The 18798-nt window shown below is 39.0% G+C and overlaps 1 protein-coding gene across 2 annotated transcripts in view; it reads right to left on the bottom strand.

Annotated features, from left to right (window-relative positions):
- Positions 1–17609, bottom strand: part of FBXO33 (F-box protein 33) — a 41754-nt gene extending 24145 nt beyond the window's left edge. For both annotated transcript variants that reach the window (XM_060004637.1, XM_060004638.1), the window contains exon 1: positions 16781–17609. In XM_060004637.1, coding sequence (XP_059860620.1) covers positions 16781–17388 — 608 coding nt within the window. In that variant the 5' untranslated portion in view covers positions 17389–17609. The remainder of the gene's footprint in view (positions 1–16780) is intronic.
- Positions 17610–18798: the final 1189 nt, after the last annotated feature.

Raw genomic sequence — 18798 nt, 5'->3', positions numbered from 1 at the left:
ATTTTAGATTCATGGCAAAATTGATCAGAAAGTACAGATTTCTCATGTTTATACCCCCTACTTCCATACACACATAACCTCCCATTATCAACATCCCCCACCAAAGTGGTATATTTGTTACAACTGATGAATTTACATTTAAACATCAATATTATCCAAAGCCCATAGTTCACATTACAGTTCACTCTCCATGCTGTACCTTCTATGAGTTTGGACAAATGCAAAATGACATGTATACATCACTACAGTATCATTCAGAAAAGCTTCACCACCCTAAAAATTCCTCTGTGCTCCACCTAGTCCTCCCTCTATTCCCTCTAGCCCTTGGCTACTACTGATATTTTTACTGTCTCCATAGTTTTGTCTTTTCCAGAATGTTATATAGTTGGAACCATTCAGTATATATCCTTTTTAGACTGGCTTCTTTCACTTGCTAATATGCATTTAAGTTTCCTCCATGTCTTTTCACGGCTTGATAGGTCTTTTTTTTTTTCTAGTGCTGAATATTATTTCACTGTCTGGACATACCAGATTATTTATCCATTCACCTACTTAAGGGCATCTTGGATGTTTCCAAGTTTTGGCAATTAGAAACAAAGCTGCTATAAACACCTGTGTGCTGGGTTTTGTGTGGACAAAAAAAGTTTTTAACTCCTTTGGGTAGGAACATGATATTTGGATCATATGGTAGGAGGAGAATTAGTGGTGTAAGAAACTGCCCAACTGTCTTTCAAAGTGGCTGCACCATTTTGCATTCCCACAAACAGTGAATCAGAGTTCCTGTTGCTCCACATCCTCATCAACATTTGGTGTTGTCAGTGTCCTGGATTTTGGTCATTCTAATAAGTGTGTAGTGGCGTCTCACTGTTTTAATTTGACATATGATGTGGAGTACCTTTTCACATGCTTATTTGCCAATTATATATCTTCTTTGATGAGATGTCTATTAAGGTCTTTGGCCCACTTTTTTTTTTTTTTTTGGCCCACTTTTTAACAGGGTTGTTTGCTTTATTATTATTGAACTTTAGGAGCTGTTTGTATATTTTGGACAATAGGCCTTTAACAGATGTCTTTTATGAATATTTTCTCCCAGTCTGTGGGTTTTCATTCCATTGACAGTGTCTTTCACAGACTGAAATTTTTAATTTTAATGAAGTCCACCTTATCAATTCTTCTTTTCATGGATCATCCCTTTGATATTGTATCAAAAAAGTTATCACCAAACCCTAGATAATCTAAGTTTTCTCCTGGTATCTTCTACGAGTTGTTTTATGTTTTACACTTAGGTCTGTGATCCTAAGTTGAGCTAATTATCATGAAACATATAAAGTCTGTGTCTTGATTCTCTTTTTTCCCCCCAATGTGGATGTCCAGTTGTTCCAACACTATTTGTTGAAAAGACTATATTTCTCTATTATATTGCCTTTGCTCCTTTGTCAAAGATGACTTGACTTTATGTGTGTCTATTTCTGGGCTTTCTATTCTGTTCCACCTATTTATCTAGACTTTCATCAATTCCACAGTCTTGATTAGTATAGTTTACAGTAAGTCTTCAAGTCAGGTAGTCTCAGTCCTCTGACTTTGTTCTTCTTCTTCAATATTGTCTTGGCTATTCTAGATCTTTTGCTTCTTCTTATAAACTTTAAAATAAGTTGTCATATATACACACATATGTATGTATACAACATATATACGATACCCTTAAAATTTTTTTCTTTACCATGTTACCCAGGAATGAAATTGCTGGATCATATCATAGTTCTATTTTTAATTTTTTGAGGAACCTCCATACTGTTTTCCATAGTGGCCCCATCAATTTACAATCCCACCAACAGTGCATGGAGGGTTCCCTTTTCTCCATATCCTTGCCAGTACTTGTTATTGTTGCCTTTTTGATAAGAGCCATTCTGACAAGTGTGAGGTGATATCTCATTGTGGTTTTGATTTGCATTTACCTGATGATTAGTGACGCTGAACCATTTTTCATGTACCTGTTGGTCATCTGTACGTCTTCTTTGGAAAAATGTCTGTTCTGCTCCTCTGCCCATTTTATAATTGGGTTTTTTGTTTTTCTGATGTTGAGTTTTATGAATTCTTTGTATATTTTGGATATTAACCCCATATGGGATATCTCATTTGTGAATATCTTCTCCTATTTAGTTGGCAGCCTTTTTGTTTTGTTGATAGTTTCCTTCACTGTGCAAAAGCTTTTTAGTTTGATGTAGTCCCATTTGTTTATTTCTGCTTTTGTTTCCCTTGCCTGAGGAAACATATGCAAAAAAATATTGCTAAGATTGATATCAAAGAGCATACTGCCTATGTTTTCTTCTAGACTTTTTATGGTTTCAGGTCTTACAGTTAAGTCTTTAATCCATTTTCAGTTTACTTTTGTATATGGTGTGAAAAAATAGTTCAGTTTGATTCTTTTGCATGTTGCTGTCCAGTTTTCCCAACACTGAAAAGGCTGCCTTTATACGTCTTCCCATTGTATATTCTTAGCTTCTTTGTTGTGGGTTAGTTGATCATATAAGTGTGGGCTCATTTCTGAGCTTTCTGTTTTGTTCCATTGATCTATGTGTCTGTTTTTGTGCCAGTACCATACTGGTTTGAGTACTGTAGCTTTGTGGTATAGTTTGAAATCAAAGAGTGTGATACTTCCAGCTTTGTTCTTCTTTCTCAAGAATGCCTTGGCTATTCGGTGTCTTTTGTGTTTCCATACAAATTTTAGAACTATTTATTCTAGTTCTGTGAAAAATGTAATTGGTATTTTGATAATGATTGCACTGAATCTGTAAATTGCTTTGGGTAGCATGGTAACAATACTGATTCTTCCAATCTATGAGCATGGTATATTTTTCTCTTTGTGTCATTTTTCAATGTTTTTCACCAATGTCTTATAGTTTTTGGAATACAGGTCTTTCACCTCCTTAGTTAGATTTATTCCCAGTTATTTCATTTTTTCTGATGTGATGGTAAATGGGATTGTTCTCTTAATTTCACTTTCTGGTAGTTCATTGTTGGCATATAAAAAAGTAACATATTTCTACACATTAATTTTGTATCCTGCAACTTTACTGAATTCATTGATGAGTTCTAATAGGTTTTGGTGGTGTCTTTAGGATTTTCTATATGTAGTATCATGTCATCTGCAAACAGTGCCAGTTTTACTTCTTCTTTTCCAGCTTGGATTCCTTTCATTTCTTTTTCTTGTCTGACTGCTGTGGCTAGGACTTTGAATATTATGCTGAATAAAAGTGGTGAAAGTGGGCATCCTTGTCTTATTCCTGATCTTAGAGGAAATGCTTTCAGCTTTTCACTGTCTGATAAGCTGTGGGCTTGTCATATATGGCCTTTACTTTGTTCCTTCTATACCCACTTTGTGGAGAGTTTTTCTTTACCATAAATGGATGTTAAATTTTGTCAAAAGCATTTTCTGCATCTATTGAGATGATCACACGATTTTTATTCTTCAATTTGTTAATGCGTTGTATCACAATGATTGATATATGGATAATGAACCATTCTTGCATCCCTAGGATAAATCCCACTTGATCATGGTGTATGATCCTTTTAATGTATTGCTGAATTCAGTTTTCTAATATTTTGTTGAGGACTTTTGCATCTATGTTGATCAGTGATCAACACAGAAATTTGAAAATTACTGTGGCCTGTAATTTTCTTTTCTTGTGGTGTCATTTTCTGGTTTTGGTATCAGGGTGGTGTCTTTTTCTGACTTTGGTATCAGGATGCTGCTGCCCTCAGAGAATGGGTTTGGAAGTGTTCCTTCCTCTGCAACTTTTTGGAACAGTTTGAGAGCATAGGTGTTAACTCTTTTCTAAACATTTGGTAGAATTCACCTGTGAAGCCATCTGGTCCTGGACTTTTGTTTATTGGCTGTTTTTTAAAAAAATGAAATTCAGTTTCACTACTAGTCATTGGTCCTTTCATATCTTCTATATCTTCCTGGTTCAGTCTTGGTAGAGTGCACGTGTATAGGAATTTGTCCTTTTCTTCTAGCTTGTCCACTTTGTTGGTGTATAGTTGTTTGTAGTAATCTCTTATGATCCTTGTATTTCTGTAGTGTTTGGCTGTAACTTCTTTTTCATTTCTGATTTTATTGATTTGGGCCCTCTCTCTTTTTTCTTGCTGAGTCTGGCTAAAGGTTTATCAATTTTATTTATCTTTTCAAAGAACCAGCTCTTAGTTTCATTGATCTTTTATATTGTTTTTTCAGTCTCTATTTCATTTATTTCTGCTCTGACCTTTATTATTTATTTCCTTTTACTAACTTTAGGTTTTGTTTTTTCTTCTTTTTCTAGTTTCTTTGGGTATAAGTTTAGGTTGTTTGAGATTTTTCTTGATGAGTCTGGCTAAAGGTTTATTCAAAACCACATATATATTATTATTCCAATTTTGTAAAAGGATGTTTCACATTTTACTAGAATTACCTCTGGTGAATTTTTACTTTAGATTAGCTTTACATAGCTTTCACCTTCATAAAAGCTTAATTCACATCAAAATCTTAAAAAAAAAAGTTAATGCCCTGCATGTTAGTAAAATTTAACAAGTTAATATAAGGAGACTGTCTGGAAGATCTCTGTTTTAGTTCCAGGTATACAATACTGAGTTCTTTCCTGCACAATGTCCACAACATGCCTTTGCTCAAAAGGCAGGTAACAAAAACATACTGGGAAAACAGTTCAGTTGGTTAGAAATATTTTCTTTCACCTTAATTCTTCAAATCAACTTAGCTCTGTTCCTATGGTAATATTAATAGGATACAACCTACTTAATAGTCCCTTTGCAAATCCTAAGATATGCTGTGAAAGAGCACAAAATCATAAAGTGTTTGATAATCAATCTTTCTAATACTATTGCAAAAAGAGAATAAATTTCTTCAACCTAATTGCATTCTTCTTTAATCCTATTTTTAAAAGTCATCAGTTTCAGATTCAGAGTGAAGTCAGATTGTTAAGTACTTATAATTTAGAAACTTAGTCTACAGACTGCTCTCCTACTCTTTGCTCATTCAGTTGTCAAAATATGTATTGTGTGCCAATTACATGAAAAGTTATTGTGATTAAATTACAAATGTCTATGAGTTTAGACTCTTGGAGTGGAAATAAAGGTTTTAAAAAGACTAATTAAAAAAATCAGGTGAGACTAAAGAATTATCAACAATTTTGTTAAGTGTATTAATGCCACTGTGGTTATATATAAAAATGTCCATAATTTTCAGAATTTTATATTGAAGTGTGCAGTATAAAATGACATCTATATCTTGGATTTCCTTTCAAATACTTCAGTACAGATAAAAGAAAGCAAACGTGGCAAAAAACCTTTAAATACTGAATCTGGATGATAGGTTCATTGTCTAGTTTTTGCGTGTGTTCAAAAATTTCACTAAAAAATTAGAAAAAAAAGGCAGTCATTTCTCTAATTGTGTAAATGGCAAGCTCACTTAACTACTCTGTGTCTCAGTTTCACCATCCTTAAAATAGAGATAATACTGCTGCCTACCTCATATGGTTGTTCAGTACTGCTGTTTCTCTGGGAGAACTAGTTTAGGATTTTAAGGACCATCAAGAACACATCCACTCAGCTCTCTGCAGTACTGGCAATATGACTGGACCTTGCCCTGCCCCACGAATATGGTGGTGACTCTACTAGGACTTTGTTACGGAGAAGGTGTGTGGCTTGAGAAGGTGAATCTAAGATACATAAGATCAAAGTCTCTTGCCTCAGGTGAAGCCTTTCTTCTTTGCCTTAAACCAAAGTTGCTTTTCTGAGGTTTCTAAGAATGAGATTCTTTTTGGAAGTTACCAGCAACATCTGAGTAACAAACCAGGTTAAAAGTTAGCTCAAGTGTGGCCCGTTTCCTGCTTTTTCCTTGTCCACTTAAGAGATGTAATAGAAGAGTACACATGATGAGTTTCTCGATAGAAAAACAGATTTACCTGACATAGCATTAACAGTGATAAGACCAGTGATTTGGGACAAAGGAAGGGAAGAAGCCTTGTGCAGAGTACCACTTACTTATTCTTTTCCACTTAGTCCTACCATCTTGAACCCACAGCCCATATGTGGGCCAGACTTAGGCAAATTCCCAGGAGTAATGGGTTCACATGAAGCAGGAAAGTGAGGGAGGAGAAGAGGAGAAAAAAAAAAATCCGAATGACTGCAGTAAGGAAGGCCAAGAAGTTCCTGAGGAAATTCAACAAACTGATTCTAATTTACGTAAGGCCTATATGAACCGGGCCCTGCTTGAAAGTATTCAGTGGTAAAGGAGCTAAATATCAAAGATAAGCCATGCTTTCAGAAAATAAACTGTGTCCAAAGCCTAGGTATTTCCTTTTTTTTCTTTTCTTCTTCTTTTTTTTTTAAACACAAAAGGAAAACAAAATGAATAAAAACAGCCAAAGGAAATATCTTTATAGATATATTTAGGAAGTAGCAATTAAAAGAGCACTGTAATGTTAGCTGAACAATCGTATCTAATTTTTCATACTTACATTCTACTTCTAGAAGGCCTCCAGATAAAAATAAATAATCAGACTACTTATCACTTCCACTGCTCCCACCCTGGTCCATGCCACCATCATGTCTTGTCTGGGTTACTGCAATAGCCTCATAACCAGCTCATTGCTTCTACCCTTATCCTGCTACAAACTATTCCCAAAACAGCAGCTAGAATATTCCTTTTGAACTATTAGGTCATGTCACTCCTTGTCACAAAACCCTTTCATGGCTCCTCATGTCAGTTAGAGTCAAAGTCTTTATAGAAGCCCAATAAAGGCCTACTGATTTCCATATCACCTCTCCCTCTTACTTGGCTGACCTTTTCTACATCTCATTGGTTCTATGCTGTTTTACTTAACCATGCCAGTCATAGTCCCACTGCAGAGCCACTCCTCCACTTACTGCTATTTCTCCCAGGAATCACTTTCCAGAGAGAGAGACACACATGGCTTAGTCCCTCCCTTCCTTCAAATACTACTTCAGCAGTTAAGACCTTCCTTAAATTCCCCATTTTACACAGCAACCCTCCTTCCCACCTCCACCATTCCCATCTCCCTTCACTGGTTCATTTTGTGTCATAGCATGTATTACCAACTGTAATACTATATATTTTATTTATTTGTCTTGTTTTCCCACTAGAATAAGCTCTATGATGGCACAGCTTTTTAATTAATGCTGTATCCCCAGTCACTAGAACAAGGCCTGGCATTCAACAAATATGTTTAATAGTTTATTTACCTTAATTCATGACAAAAACTAGGGGCTTTTTATCTATACCTCACACATCATGGATTTATAATGTAGATCAGTTTTCAGGTACATTATATACTAGGAATACCTCTAAAATAACATATTTGCTCAGAAAAGTGAAAATTCTCTTCTCAAGACCTGTGATTTGCACTTATCTTTTCAACCATAGTTTTTATACACATAGTATATTAATATACATACTTAAGTTGTACGAAAAACATACAACTTAAAAAATTGGACAACCTAGAAGAAATGGGTAAGTTTCTAGAAACACAGAGCCCGCCAAAATTGAGCCAAGAAGAAACATAATTTGAACAGACTGATCACTAAAAGTGAACACAGAACCTGTAATAAAAAACTCCCTGCAAACAAAAGTCCAGGACCAGACAGCTTCACTGGAGAATTCTACCAAACATACAAATAAGAACTTATACCTGTCCTTCTCAAACTATTTCACAAGATTGAAGAGGAGGGAACACTCCCAAGTTCATTCTATGAAGCCACCATCACCCTGATACCAAAACCAAACAAAGACACTACTAAAAAAGATTACAGGCCAGTATCTTTGATGAATATAGATGCAAAAATTCTCAAAAAAAATTAGCAAACCAAATCCAACAACACATAAAAAGGATCATACACCATGATCAAGCTGGATTCATTCCAGGGTCACAAGGATGGTTCAATGTATGCACATCTATCAACGTGATACACCGCATTAGCAAAAGGAAAGACAAAAACTACATGATCATCTCAATAGATGCAGAAAAAGCATTTGACAAAATTCAACACACATTCATGATAAAAACTCTCACCAAAATGGGTATACAGGGAACTTATCTCAACATAATACATGCCATTTACAACAAACCCACAGCCAACATAATACTCGACAGTGAAAAGCTGAAAGCCTTTCCACTAAATTCAAGAATAAGACAAGGATGCCCACTCTCACCATTTCTATTTAATATTGTACTAGAAGTCTTAGTGACAGAAGTCAGACAGGAAAAAGAAACAAAAGGTATCCAAACTGGAAGAGAAGAGGTAAAACTGTCACTATTTGCAGGTGATAAGATACTCTACATAGAGAACCCTAAAGTCTCCATACAAGAACTATTAGAATAAGTGAATTCATCAAAGTAGCAGGATACAAGATTAATTTACAGAAATCTGTTGCATTCCTTTACACAATGAAATATCAGAAAGAGAAAGTAAAAAAAATCCCATTTAAAATTGTGACAAAAAAAAAATCTAGGAATAAGCCTAATCAAGGAGGTGAAAGACTTATACACTGAAAACTACAAAACACTGATAAAGGAAACTGAAGTTGCTTAAAAGAAATGGGAAGGTATCTCATGCTCTTGGGTTGGAAGACTTAATATTGTTAAAATGGCCACACTATCAAAGCAATCTACAGATTTAATGTGATTCCTATCAAAATACCCATGACATTTTTCACAGAACTAGAACAAATAATCCTAAAATTTTTATGGAATTACAGAAGACCGAGAATTGCCAAAGCAATCCTGAGGAAACAGAACAAAGCTGGAGGGATAACCCTTCCAGACTTCAGACAATACCACAAAGCTACAGTAATCAAAACACAATGGTAGTGACACAAAAACAGACATATAGATCAATGGAACAGAACAGAGAGCCCAGAAATAAACCCACGCACCTATGGTCAATTAATCTATGACAAAGAAGGCAAGAATATACAGTGGAGAAAAGACAGACTCCTCAAGTGGTGTTGGGAAAGCTGGACAGCTACATGTAAATCAGTGAAGTTAGAAAACTCCCTCACACCATACACAAAAATAAACTCAAAATGGTTTAAAGACATAAGTATAAGACATGACACCATATAACTCTTAGAAGAGAACATAGGCAAAATATTCTCGGACATAAACTGTGGCAAAATATTCTCGAACATAAACTGTAGCAATATTTTCTCAGATCAGTCTCCCAAGGCAAAGAAATAAAAGCGAAAATAAACAAATGGGACCTAATCAAACTTAAAAGCGTTTGCACAGCAAAGGAAACCATAAACAAAACCAAAAGACAACCTGTAGAATGGGAGAAAATATTTGTAAATGATGTGACTGACAAGGGGTTAATCTCCAAAGTATACAAACAGCTCATACAACTCAATATCAAAAAAAACAAACAACCCAATCAAAAAATGGGCAGAAGACCTAAACAGACAGTTCGGTAGAGTTCTTCTTAGACCTAAGAAGACATCCAGATGGCCAAGAGGCACATGAAAAGATGTTCAACATCACTAATTATTAGGGAAATGCAAATCAAAACTACATTGAGATATCACCTCACACCAGTCAGAATGGCCATCATCAAAAAGTCTACAAACAGTAAATGCTGGAGAGGGTATGGAGAAAAGGGAACCCTCCTGCCCTGTTGGTGGGAATGTAAATTGGTACAGCCACTATGGAGAACAGTATGGGAGGTTCCTTAAAAAACTAAAAATAGGGACTTCCCTGGTGGCGCAGTGGTTGAGACTCTGCCTGCCGATGCAGGGGACATGGGTTTGTGCCCTGGTCCGGGAAGATCCCACATGCCGCGGAGCGACAAGGCCCGTGAGCCATGGCCACTGAGCCTGCGCGCCCGGAGCCTGTGCTCCGCAACGGGAGAGGCCACAACAGTGAGAGGCCCACGTACCACAAAAACAAAAACAAAAAAAAAAACAACTAAAAATAGATCTACCATATGATCCAGCAATCTCACTCTTAGGCATATGTCTGGAAAAGTGAAAACTCCAATTTGAAAAGATACAAGCACCCCAATGTTCATAGCAGCACTATTTATAAAAGCCAAGACATGGAAACAACCCAAGTGCCCATCAACAGATGATTGGTTTAAGAAGATGTGGCATACATACACAATGGAATATTACTCATCCATAGAAAAGAATGAAATATTGCCATTTGCAGCAACATGGATGGACCTAGAGAATATCATACTAAGTAATTCAGACAGAGAAAGACAAATATTATATGTTATCACTTACATGTAGAATCTAAAAAATAATACAAATGTATCTATATATAAAACAGAAACAGGGCTTCCCTGGTGGCGCAGTGGTTGAGAGTCCGCCTGCCAATGCAGGGGACACGGGTTCGTGCCCTGGTCCGGGAAGATCCCACATGCCGCGTAGTGGCTGGGCCCGTGAGCCATGGCCGCTGAGCCTACGTGTCCGGAGCCTGTGCTCCGCAACGGGAGAGGCCACAACAGTGAGAGGCCCGCGTACCGCAAAAAAAAAAAACAAAACAAAACAGAAACAGACTCACAGACATAGAAAACAAACTTATGGTTACCAAAGGGGAAAAGGAGGCGGGGAGGGATAAATTAGGGGTATGGGATTAACAGATACAAACTACTATACATAAAATAGATAGGCAACAAGGATTTACTGTACAGCACAGGGAACTATATTCAATATCTTGTAAAAACCTATAACAAAATAATCTGAAAAAATATACAAGTGAATCACTTTGCTGCACACCTGAAACTAACAATATTATAAACCAACTATACTTCAATAAAAAAATTTAAAAAATAAAAAAACACACACCACTTCAATATATATATATAAATTTCATATGATATTGCTTATATAATGGAATCTAAAAAAAAGGGTACAAATGAACTTATCTACAAAACAGATATAGAGTTACAGATGTAGAAAACAAACTTATGGTTACCAGGGGATTGGGGGGGGCAGGGATGAGTTGGAAGACTGGGATTGTCACATACACACTACTATATATATTCAGTAAAATAGATAACTAATAAGGACCTACTGTATAGCACAGGAAACTCTACTCAGTACTCTGTAATGACCTATATGGGAAAAAGAATCTAAAAAAGAGTGGATATATGTATATGTATAACTGATTCACTTTGCTGTATACCTGAAACTAACACAATATTGTAAATCAACTAAACTCCAATAAAAATTTTAAAAAAAATCACTGAAAAGAGATATCTTATTCTCTTTCTAGCGTAAGAATTTCCCTGTGAATCAAACAACCAACACAATTTCTGACAGCCTTTTACAAAAACCTACAACATATAGATTCAATGTGTTAGATTGGACTATTCTTTGAAAACAATATTAACATCCTATGAGCTTAAGAAAGATTCCTCAAGGTCTAACTGCAGAGTGCTGAACACTCTTCATCTTTCTCTGGGATTTCTATTGGACTGTTTAGTACAACTGAGACCCAAAGGCTTCTGATGTCTTGGTCATGAAGACCTTTTCTCTCTTCTGTGGTTCAGAATTGGCAAACTTTATCCGTGGCAGAAACTCTAGTATGTTTCCTTTCATTTCAGAGGATCCAAAATTATTTATTTGATGTAATAAGTAGTATCAGTGTAAAAATGTGAAACACAGCCACCTTAGAGTTAATACAGCTAAGTTTAATTAACTACGGAAAAGGAGAATATATAAGAAATTGGTACTTTAAAAAGATGCACTTAAAACGGTTGAAGTCTTTCTCAATGATGTAAAGGAGCTCACAGAATGCAATTTTTTCCTTTTCTGAACTGAAAAAAGCTAAAATAATCTACATCATTGCATGAAATTCTTTCAGATCACTTCTAATTTTCTTAGTCTATGTTCAATATCAAATGTGTTTAGAGTCACATAACACTTTTTGATAACATATTTCCTCCTCTCAGAAACGTTAATGAATGACCACAGCCAAATCAAACAAAGAAAACAAACACTTTAGAGAAGTGCTGTCCAACAGAACTTTCTGCCACGCTGGAAATGCTCTATTCTATGCTGTCCAAAATGGTAGCCACTAGCCACATATGGCTATGGAGCACTTGAAATGTGGCAAGTACAAATAACTGAATCTTTAATTTTATTCAAGTAATTAAAATTTAAATAGCTATACGTGGCTAGTGGCACAGCTTTAGAGATTCCAGAAATCAGTCACGGGCCTATAATAGTATTCCTTATTAGCTTTCTTAAGATCCATTAATTAAAAGTAATTTCCCAGAATTTGCTTTACCAATTCACTTACTCAATTACCATCTAAGAATTATCATCATCCTCAAATCCCAGATGTTATTAAAAAAAGGTTTACTTAAATAAGACTGACATTTAAAATTGTTATTTAACATATTATTAAAAGATAATTTTAACAGTACTAAGGACAACAAAACTGAGTGCGTTTTACAGAGAAATGATGAAAAATATTTGATTCTTCCCTTCCTCTATCTACATCCCAGCAGCAAGTCTTCTTGGCTCTACTTCCAAAATATATTCCAAATCCATTCACTTTTTAAAATCTTCTTTTCCTCCACCATACTCCAGGCTACCATCATCTCTTGCCTAGATTATTGCAACAGCTTCCCTTTAGTCTCCCTGCTTCCTCTCTGTTCATTCTTAAAATTCATTCATTACACAGCAACCAGAGTGATTGTCTTAAAATGCAAATTAGATCACCTTATGCTTGTCCTTAAAATTTTTTCAATGACTTCTTCTATTCTTAGGATATAGTCCAAACTTTATTCCACAAGCCCACCTAAACAGCACCATTCCTTCCTCCTGCTACATCTTAGAGCTCACTGTGACACCACTTTTCACCCTTCACATGGTCCTGCCATACTTTCTTTCCTAGTGCTCCAACAGGCCCAAAATTTGTCTGGCCTAAGGCATTGGTGCTGTTTTTTTCTGCTTGGAATGCTATTTTCTCATATCTTCAGATAGGTGACTCTTGTCATTCAGGCTGCAGCTCAAATGTCCTTTTCAGAAGAGGTTTTTCCCTCACCACTCTATCTCATTTTGCTACCTAGTCACTATTACATAGTCCTCTTTTATTTTCAGATTTTCTTTTACTTTTACAACCGAAATAATCTTTGTTTACTTGTTTCTGCCTATCTTTTCCCTCTGGAATGTTGAATCCATGGAAACAGGGAGCTTGTCTTCACTGCTTTGGCACATAGTAAGCTCTCAATATTTGGAGGGAAAAAAACCAGACTTTTTGTAACTATCATCTTTGGTCATACATAAATTGATCAAACTGGGTGAACTCTTTCAAGGCTGCCTCAGAACTAACACATTAAAATGGAAATAATTTAATCCCTTCATTCAAAAGCTGCTCAACAGCTTCTTTTAACACAAAAAATACTTTACTTTGACAATCTTTTATTGAGTTTTATCTTCCTATCCTCTATCAGTTCTCAGTCATGGTAAGAATGGACCTATAGACTAAAGAGAGCCCTAATTCCTCTCAGCAGCCCTCAGAGGAGATTAGTTTCTTCAGCAGGTTAGTCTCCTTCCTTCTCAATGACCTTGAAGCTGTCCCCATGGAGCCACTTTAAATTTGTCAGTTTTAAGGTAAGGAGTCTGTCGGGTATGGTATCTCTTCTCTAAAGGCAACCATTTCTCGGAGTGCGAGGACGGGTCAGAATCCCAATGTTTTAGTATACATATTCTGTAAATGGGTTTTTTAAAGCAAATAATAAAAGTAAGCTCTCAAAAGTGAAATGTTATTATCACATGTTATTTATTACCCCATGATGGGGAAAAGTATTTCAAGAAAAATAAGGCTCAGGGTTGCTGGAGGTAATACCTTCAAGACATTTCCTACCTTCTTAGGTAGTAATATGAAATGTCCAAACAATTTTTAATCTATTTTAAGATGTATTTTTAAATTGCCTTATCAGCTGTTGGGTCTTAGTAGACTGATGTTGAAAAAACAATACAAAGGTAAGACTCTCCGTCACTGCAGGTGCCAAATCAGCAAAACAAATCTAAGAATTATTAATAGACCTTCTACTACTAAGAGGGGATATAGCAAGCAGTCATAAAATTGGTCAATCTAGATACATGTAGTTAGAGTTGTAACAAGAAAATCACCCTTATACAAAATCTCTCTAGCCTGCATCTTTTAAAAAAGTACTGCCCCCCAAATAGTATTTCATCCAAAAAAGGTTCATGCAAAATATTTATACAGTCCAGGAAAGCATAAATCAGATGATGACAATGTACCTATGCCTACTGTTTAAGAATAAGTATTTTTAGTGACTGAGTCTATTAGCTATTATTATCATAAATCTTATTGTCCATGAAGTCTCATTTTTCCTAAGGAGTCTGAAATACAGCATTTTAATAGGCAGTACTCAACTTGACAGGTTAAATCCTAAAAATGCATATTTAAATTTGTTGTTTTGAACTTCTAAGTACAATTTCCTGTAGAACAATTATAGAAGAAACTCAGCCGATTTAACCTCTAATACAGTTGAATGAGTACTTATTTTATTTCTGCTCTTACTGTTGTTGATCAAGAAGGTAGGTATCCTAGCCCCCTGTAGAGAAGTGAGCTCTGAAGGTAGAGGACTGTATTTTACCCTCTGCGAGGTATTTTTGTACCTCTTTGATACTCATCAGTTGTTCCCAACACCTAAGATATTGGTAAGGTGGCTATAGTCACTCTTGAGAGTACGTGTGTATATGAAACCCAGGAATCAAGCAAAACAAAATGTCAATTATCCTCTCAGAACAGTACCCTTGAAAAGTTCCCACAATTCAAGGTTATGGTTTTAGTTCTTTTCTTTAAAGACATGAAAATAACTGAATACAACAAAATAACAGTCTGAATTGTATGAATTGTTTAAAGAAATTCAACACAAGGCCTGGAAACATAAAGCTTGTGACTTGGTAGGTTTCATATCCCCCATTTCTACCTACAAAATGGTAGAAATCATAAAGAAAAACCACTGTAAATTTAACTTGGAAATGTAAAGAACAATGTCAAATGTTGATGTGGTGTACCACTATTTTGCCTATATAACCTATCCATCCAGTTATTAAAACACTTAAAAGGAACCAGGCACTTTGCAAGACTTGTTCTTACTTGGTCAAAAGACACGCATTTTTAGATGGCTGCTCAGAACTGCTATCTGATCTCAAGAAAAATCTAATTGATACTTGCTGAATTCAAACCACACCCCCCACCCCCACATTGGTCTCATCAGTAGTAAGTGCTCCCTGACTGAATCTTTCTAACTTCTAGGTCAGTTGGGCCTCGAGCCATACATTCAACTCTGACAAAGAGTCTCCAACCTGATCAAGACCAACTTACAGCCTTGAACAGCCTCTTTTGCCACATAAAATCAAAGTAATAAAATGAAATGGCTTGGTGTGAAAAGCTGGGGAAATACACAGCCCACTGGAATGATGGAGCCATGCTCCAGATACAACTTGGAGCTATATGCTTATCTCCCACCCTTATGATTCAAACACAGAATTAAGAATATCTATCTATCTATCTCACCTAGCATTAAACCAGGACCTTCACTCCACCCTGTTCAACATAATGTATTTATTGCAAAAGGAAGAACACTGCTCTTAGAGAAAAACAATGCTGTATGACAATGTGCACATCACTTGTTTCAGTTTCCTTTCTATAAAATAGGGATAATAATAGCTGTCCCGACTAACTCACAGGGTCATTGAAAGGATCAAATAAGACAGTGAATGTGAAAGTACTTGCAAACTGCTAAACTATTATTGCTAAGTTGCTCCTTTTTTGAACTTCTGAGCTTTCCTCTACCTCATAGTTTAATTGCAAGGTTGGTTAGAATATCCAGATACAGAAAATCTACATTAATAGGATTTTGGAGAGGGCGGTAGATAAATAATGGAAAATACTGATTAGGACAATGGGCCAGAACATAGGAAGTTAGCCCCAGAATTACAGTAAAGTCTTGATGCAAAACCACTACCGTTAGGGCTTACTCTTTGCAGACACCGGCCAGTTCCCCCAACACACACAAACACCAAGCTGTACTGTGCTACTTTTAGGTGAATCACTGGGGATAAGCTGAGTCTGGAGGTAAAACGGGGAGGGACTTCCAGTCCTGATGATCAGGCTGTTCCCCAATCCCTTTAACAAACACTCCTCCTACTCTTCGTGCCTGCCCTAGTTAATCAAAACTATTCCCGGTAAGAAAATGGCTGTCAAAGATTTTTTGCAAGGAGAGTCTTGTAACTATGAGAAACCAGTAGCATACCTACTCCTTCCTCCACCACAAACTATTCTGAATGGATAGATTCAGAAACAAAAAAAAAACGGATTATGGTTTGTTTCTCCCAAGACTCACTCTGGGCCTCACCCTCCAAGCTTCAGCTCTCCCATCTGTAAAAAGAAGAATGACGGCGCCTGTCAACTCCATCCTACTGGTACCGAAAGGATGGATGAGACAGTGCCTGGAAGGCGCCAGGAGTGCTGTCTGATAAACACTAAGTCCTTCACTGTTTATAAAGTATTATGAGTCCCATTACGCCCTCCCACCTCAAAGGAATCGCCGGATTAGAACTGACACCCCCAGTCACTGAAAAGAGCAACGAGCAACGCTGAAGCGGGCGGGGCGTATCCGCACTGAATCTGTTTCGAGGTGTGAGGAAGGAGGCGACCCTGCGCCCCGGAGAGGAGGAACGGGGAGAGAAGGTTGAACGCAGGGGCCGCGAAGAGCCTACCTGTTGTTCCGGATGCTGACCAGCACGCACAGCACCAGCTCTAAGTAGGTGTGTAGCACTTCCAGCCAACGGGTTGAGAGCTGCAGGGCTTCGACTTCTTCCCCGCCAGTCCTGGTGTCGACGCGGCCTCCATCGCCCGGGCCGCCTCCGCCGCTCAGGTAATTCTCCGCGGCGAATTCAACGCGCAGCTCTCGCACAAACCAGCCGCACTTGCGCATGAGGAATTCGAGCCGTGGCTGCTCCGAGGGCGAGACGCGGAGGCAGATGCGGAGCTGGGGCCAGAGAGCCGGGTAGAAGAGGCACTCGCGCCAGTGAGAACAGGAGGCCGAGGCCCGTAGCCGGTCGGAAGCGGACAGGAAGGAGAAGATGTGCACGATTAGCTCGCTGGGCAGCGACGCGGCGCCTGCCGCTTGTCCGCACAGAGCCATTCGGCCCCGCCGCAGGCTGCCGGTCCTCGGCCGCCCCCGCAGTCCCCGGAGCAGCCCCCGCAGCCGTCGCAGCTGCTGCAGCCGCAGCCGCTGCCGCCGCCACCGCGCCACCCGGGCGGCCCCGGCTCGGGTTCGGGCTCCCGGTGGTCGGGGCTGCGGCACTGACAAGAACAACAACATCAATGACAAGGAAGAAGGGGGCGGAACCGTCGTGGGTCTCGGCGGAACCAAGTGCAGCACAAGTTGCGGAGAGGGGTAATGGCCTCTGCGGGGGTGGCCTCCAGATAGTCAGGCTCTGGCCTCTCAACCTCTACTCATGCGCATCCGAGGCCTGCACACTCAGGAACTTCAAAACCCTCGCTTGGACTGGTTAGGGGCCCGGAAGCGGCAGGATTTATTGTAAGGAAATGGCAGCCCTCCCCGCGCCTGGAGGCGGAGGCAGAGCAGTGGTAGGAGCTGAGTTTGACGTCACCGGTGGTGGGAGGAGCCCTGCGTGACTGGGCGCGACTTCCGGAAGAAGGGAGCGCCAGATTGACGGTAGGGAAGGGAGACGCAGCATGTGATCCCTGACGCAGGCAGGCAGACCGGCGGGGCGGGGCGGGGCGGGGCGGGGCGGGGCGGGAAGCGCTGGTGGTGCCGGCGATGGGCGCCCCCTCCCGTCTGACAGAGGCCGCCGAGTTCCGTCAAGTCTGTAAGTCGGTTAACTTGGGCGCTCAGGCGGTGGAGGTGGCGGAACTCGCGTTGGTGCAAGGGCTCGTGACGCTTCTCATTATACGTTTCTCTGTTGCTGGGCTGAGGACTCAAGAGCCAGAGTGGTGGCTTGGGTCTTTCTCAGCCATTCCACCTGCCCGGAGTATTGTTGGGAGTTTCTGAGAGAGAGCCGCTAAGGATGGGGGGCGGGCGCAGTCGCGGGCTTCCCCGGAGGGGCTGGGTCGCGTAGAGGAGAAGCGCGGGGCGGGGCGGCTGGAGGCCGGACGGAGGTCGTGAGTGGACACCCCCCATTCCTTGTTCGGACCTCGAAGTGGACTTGCGCGTACACCTGGTGTGTGAGGAAGGAGTGAGGACAGCGCCACCCTTTGGATTTAGAGGGAGAGGAGGAAAAAAAGGCGAATGAGTTAGGTTTGTTGGTTGATAATGGGCCTCTTCTCCGCGGTTTGAGGGAGGCTCCGAGTTCCCGATTTTGAGGCCCTAGGTGTAAAGAAGCTGATTGTTAGGGTAAAGGTTTTCTTTAGCTTGGCGCCCCTAATTTGAGAGAGGGACTTTCGAAAGAGTGTATCTTAACTTCATCGCACTTGGGAAGTAGTTAACTGATTGTAAGGGTCAGGGAAGTCAGAAAAGGAGTAAGTGATTTTATGTAATAATTGAGGATTGCTTCAGTGAGGCTGCCGCTTCAAAGCCTTAACTATGATCTTGGAACAGCCTAGTTTTCTAGTGATTAACTCCAATAAGCTGTTCTACTAGATATTTTTAGCTCTTTGAAGGCAAAACTCTCCATTCATGTTGCTTTGATGACTTTTGGTGTCTTGCACATACCACGTTGCCAGTGATGTGTTATCTTCATTTTGGTACCAGTAGAAAAAAAAAGAAAAA

Source organism: Delphinus delphis, chromosome 2 (genome assembly GCF_949987515.2).
Source record: "Delphinus delphis chromosome 2, mDelDel1.2, whole genome shotgun sequence".
Classification (NCBI taxonomy): Eukaryota; Metazoa; Chordata; class Mammalia; order Artiodactyla; family Delphinidae; genus Delphinus; species Delphinus delphis.
Note: the sequence above shows the minus strand (reverse complement) of the source record. Positions and strands in the feature narration are given on the sequence as shown.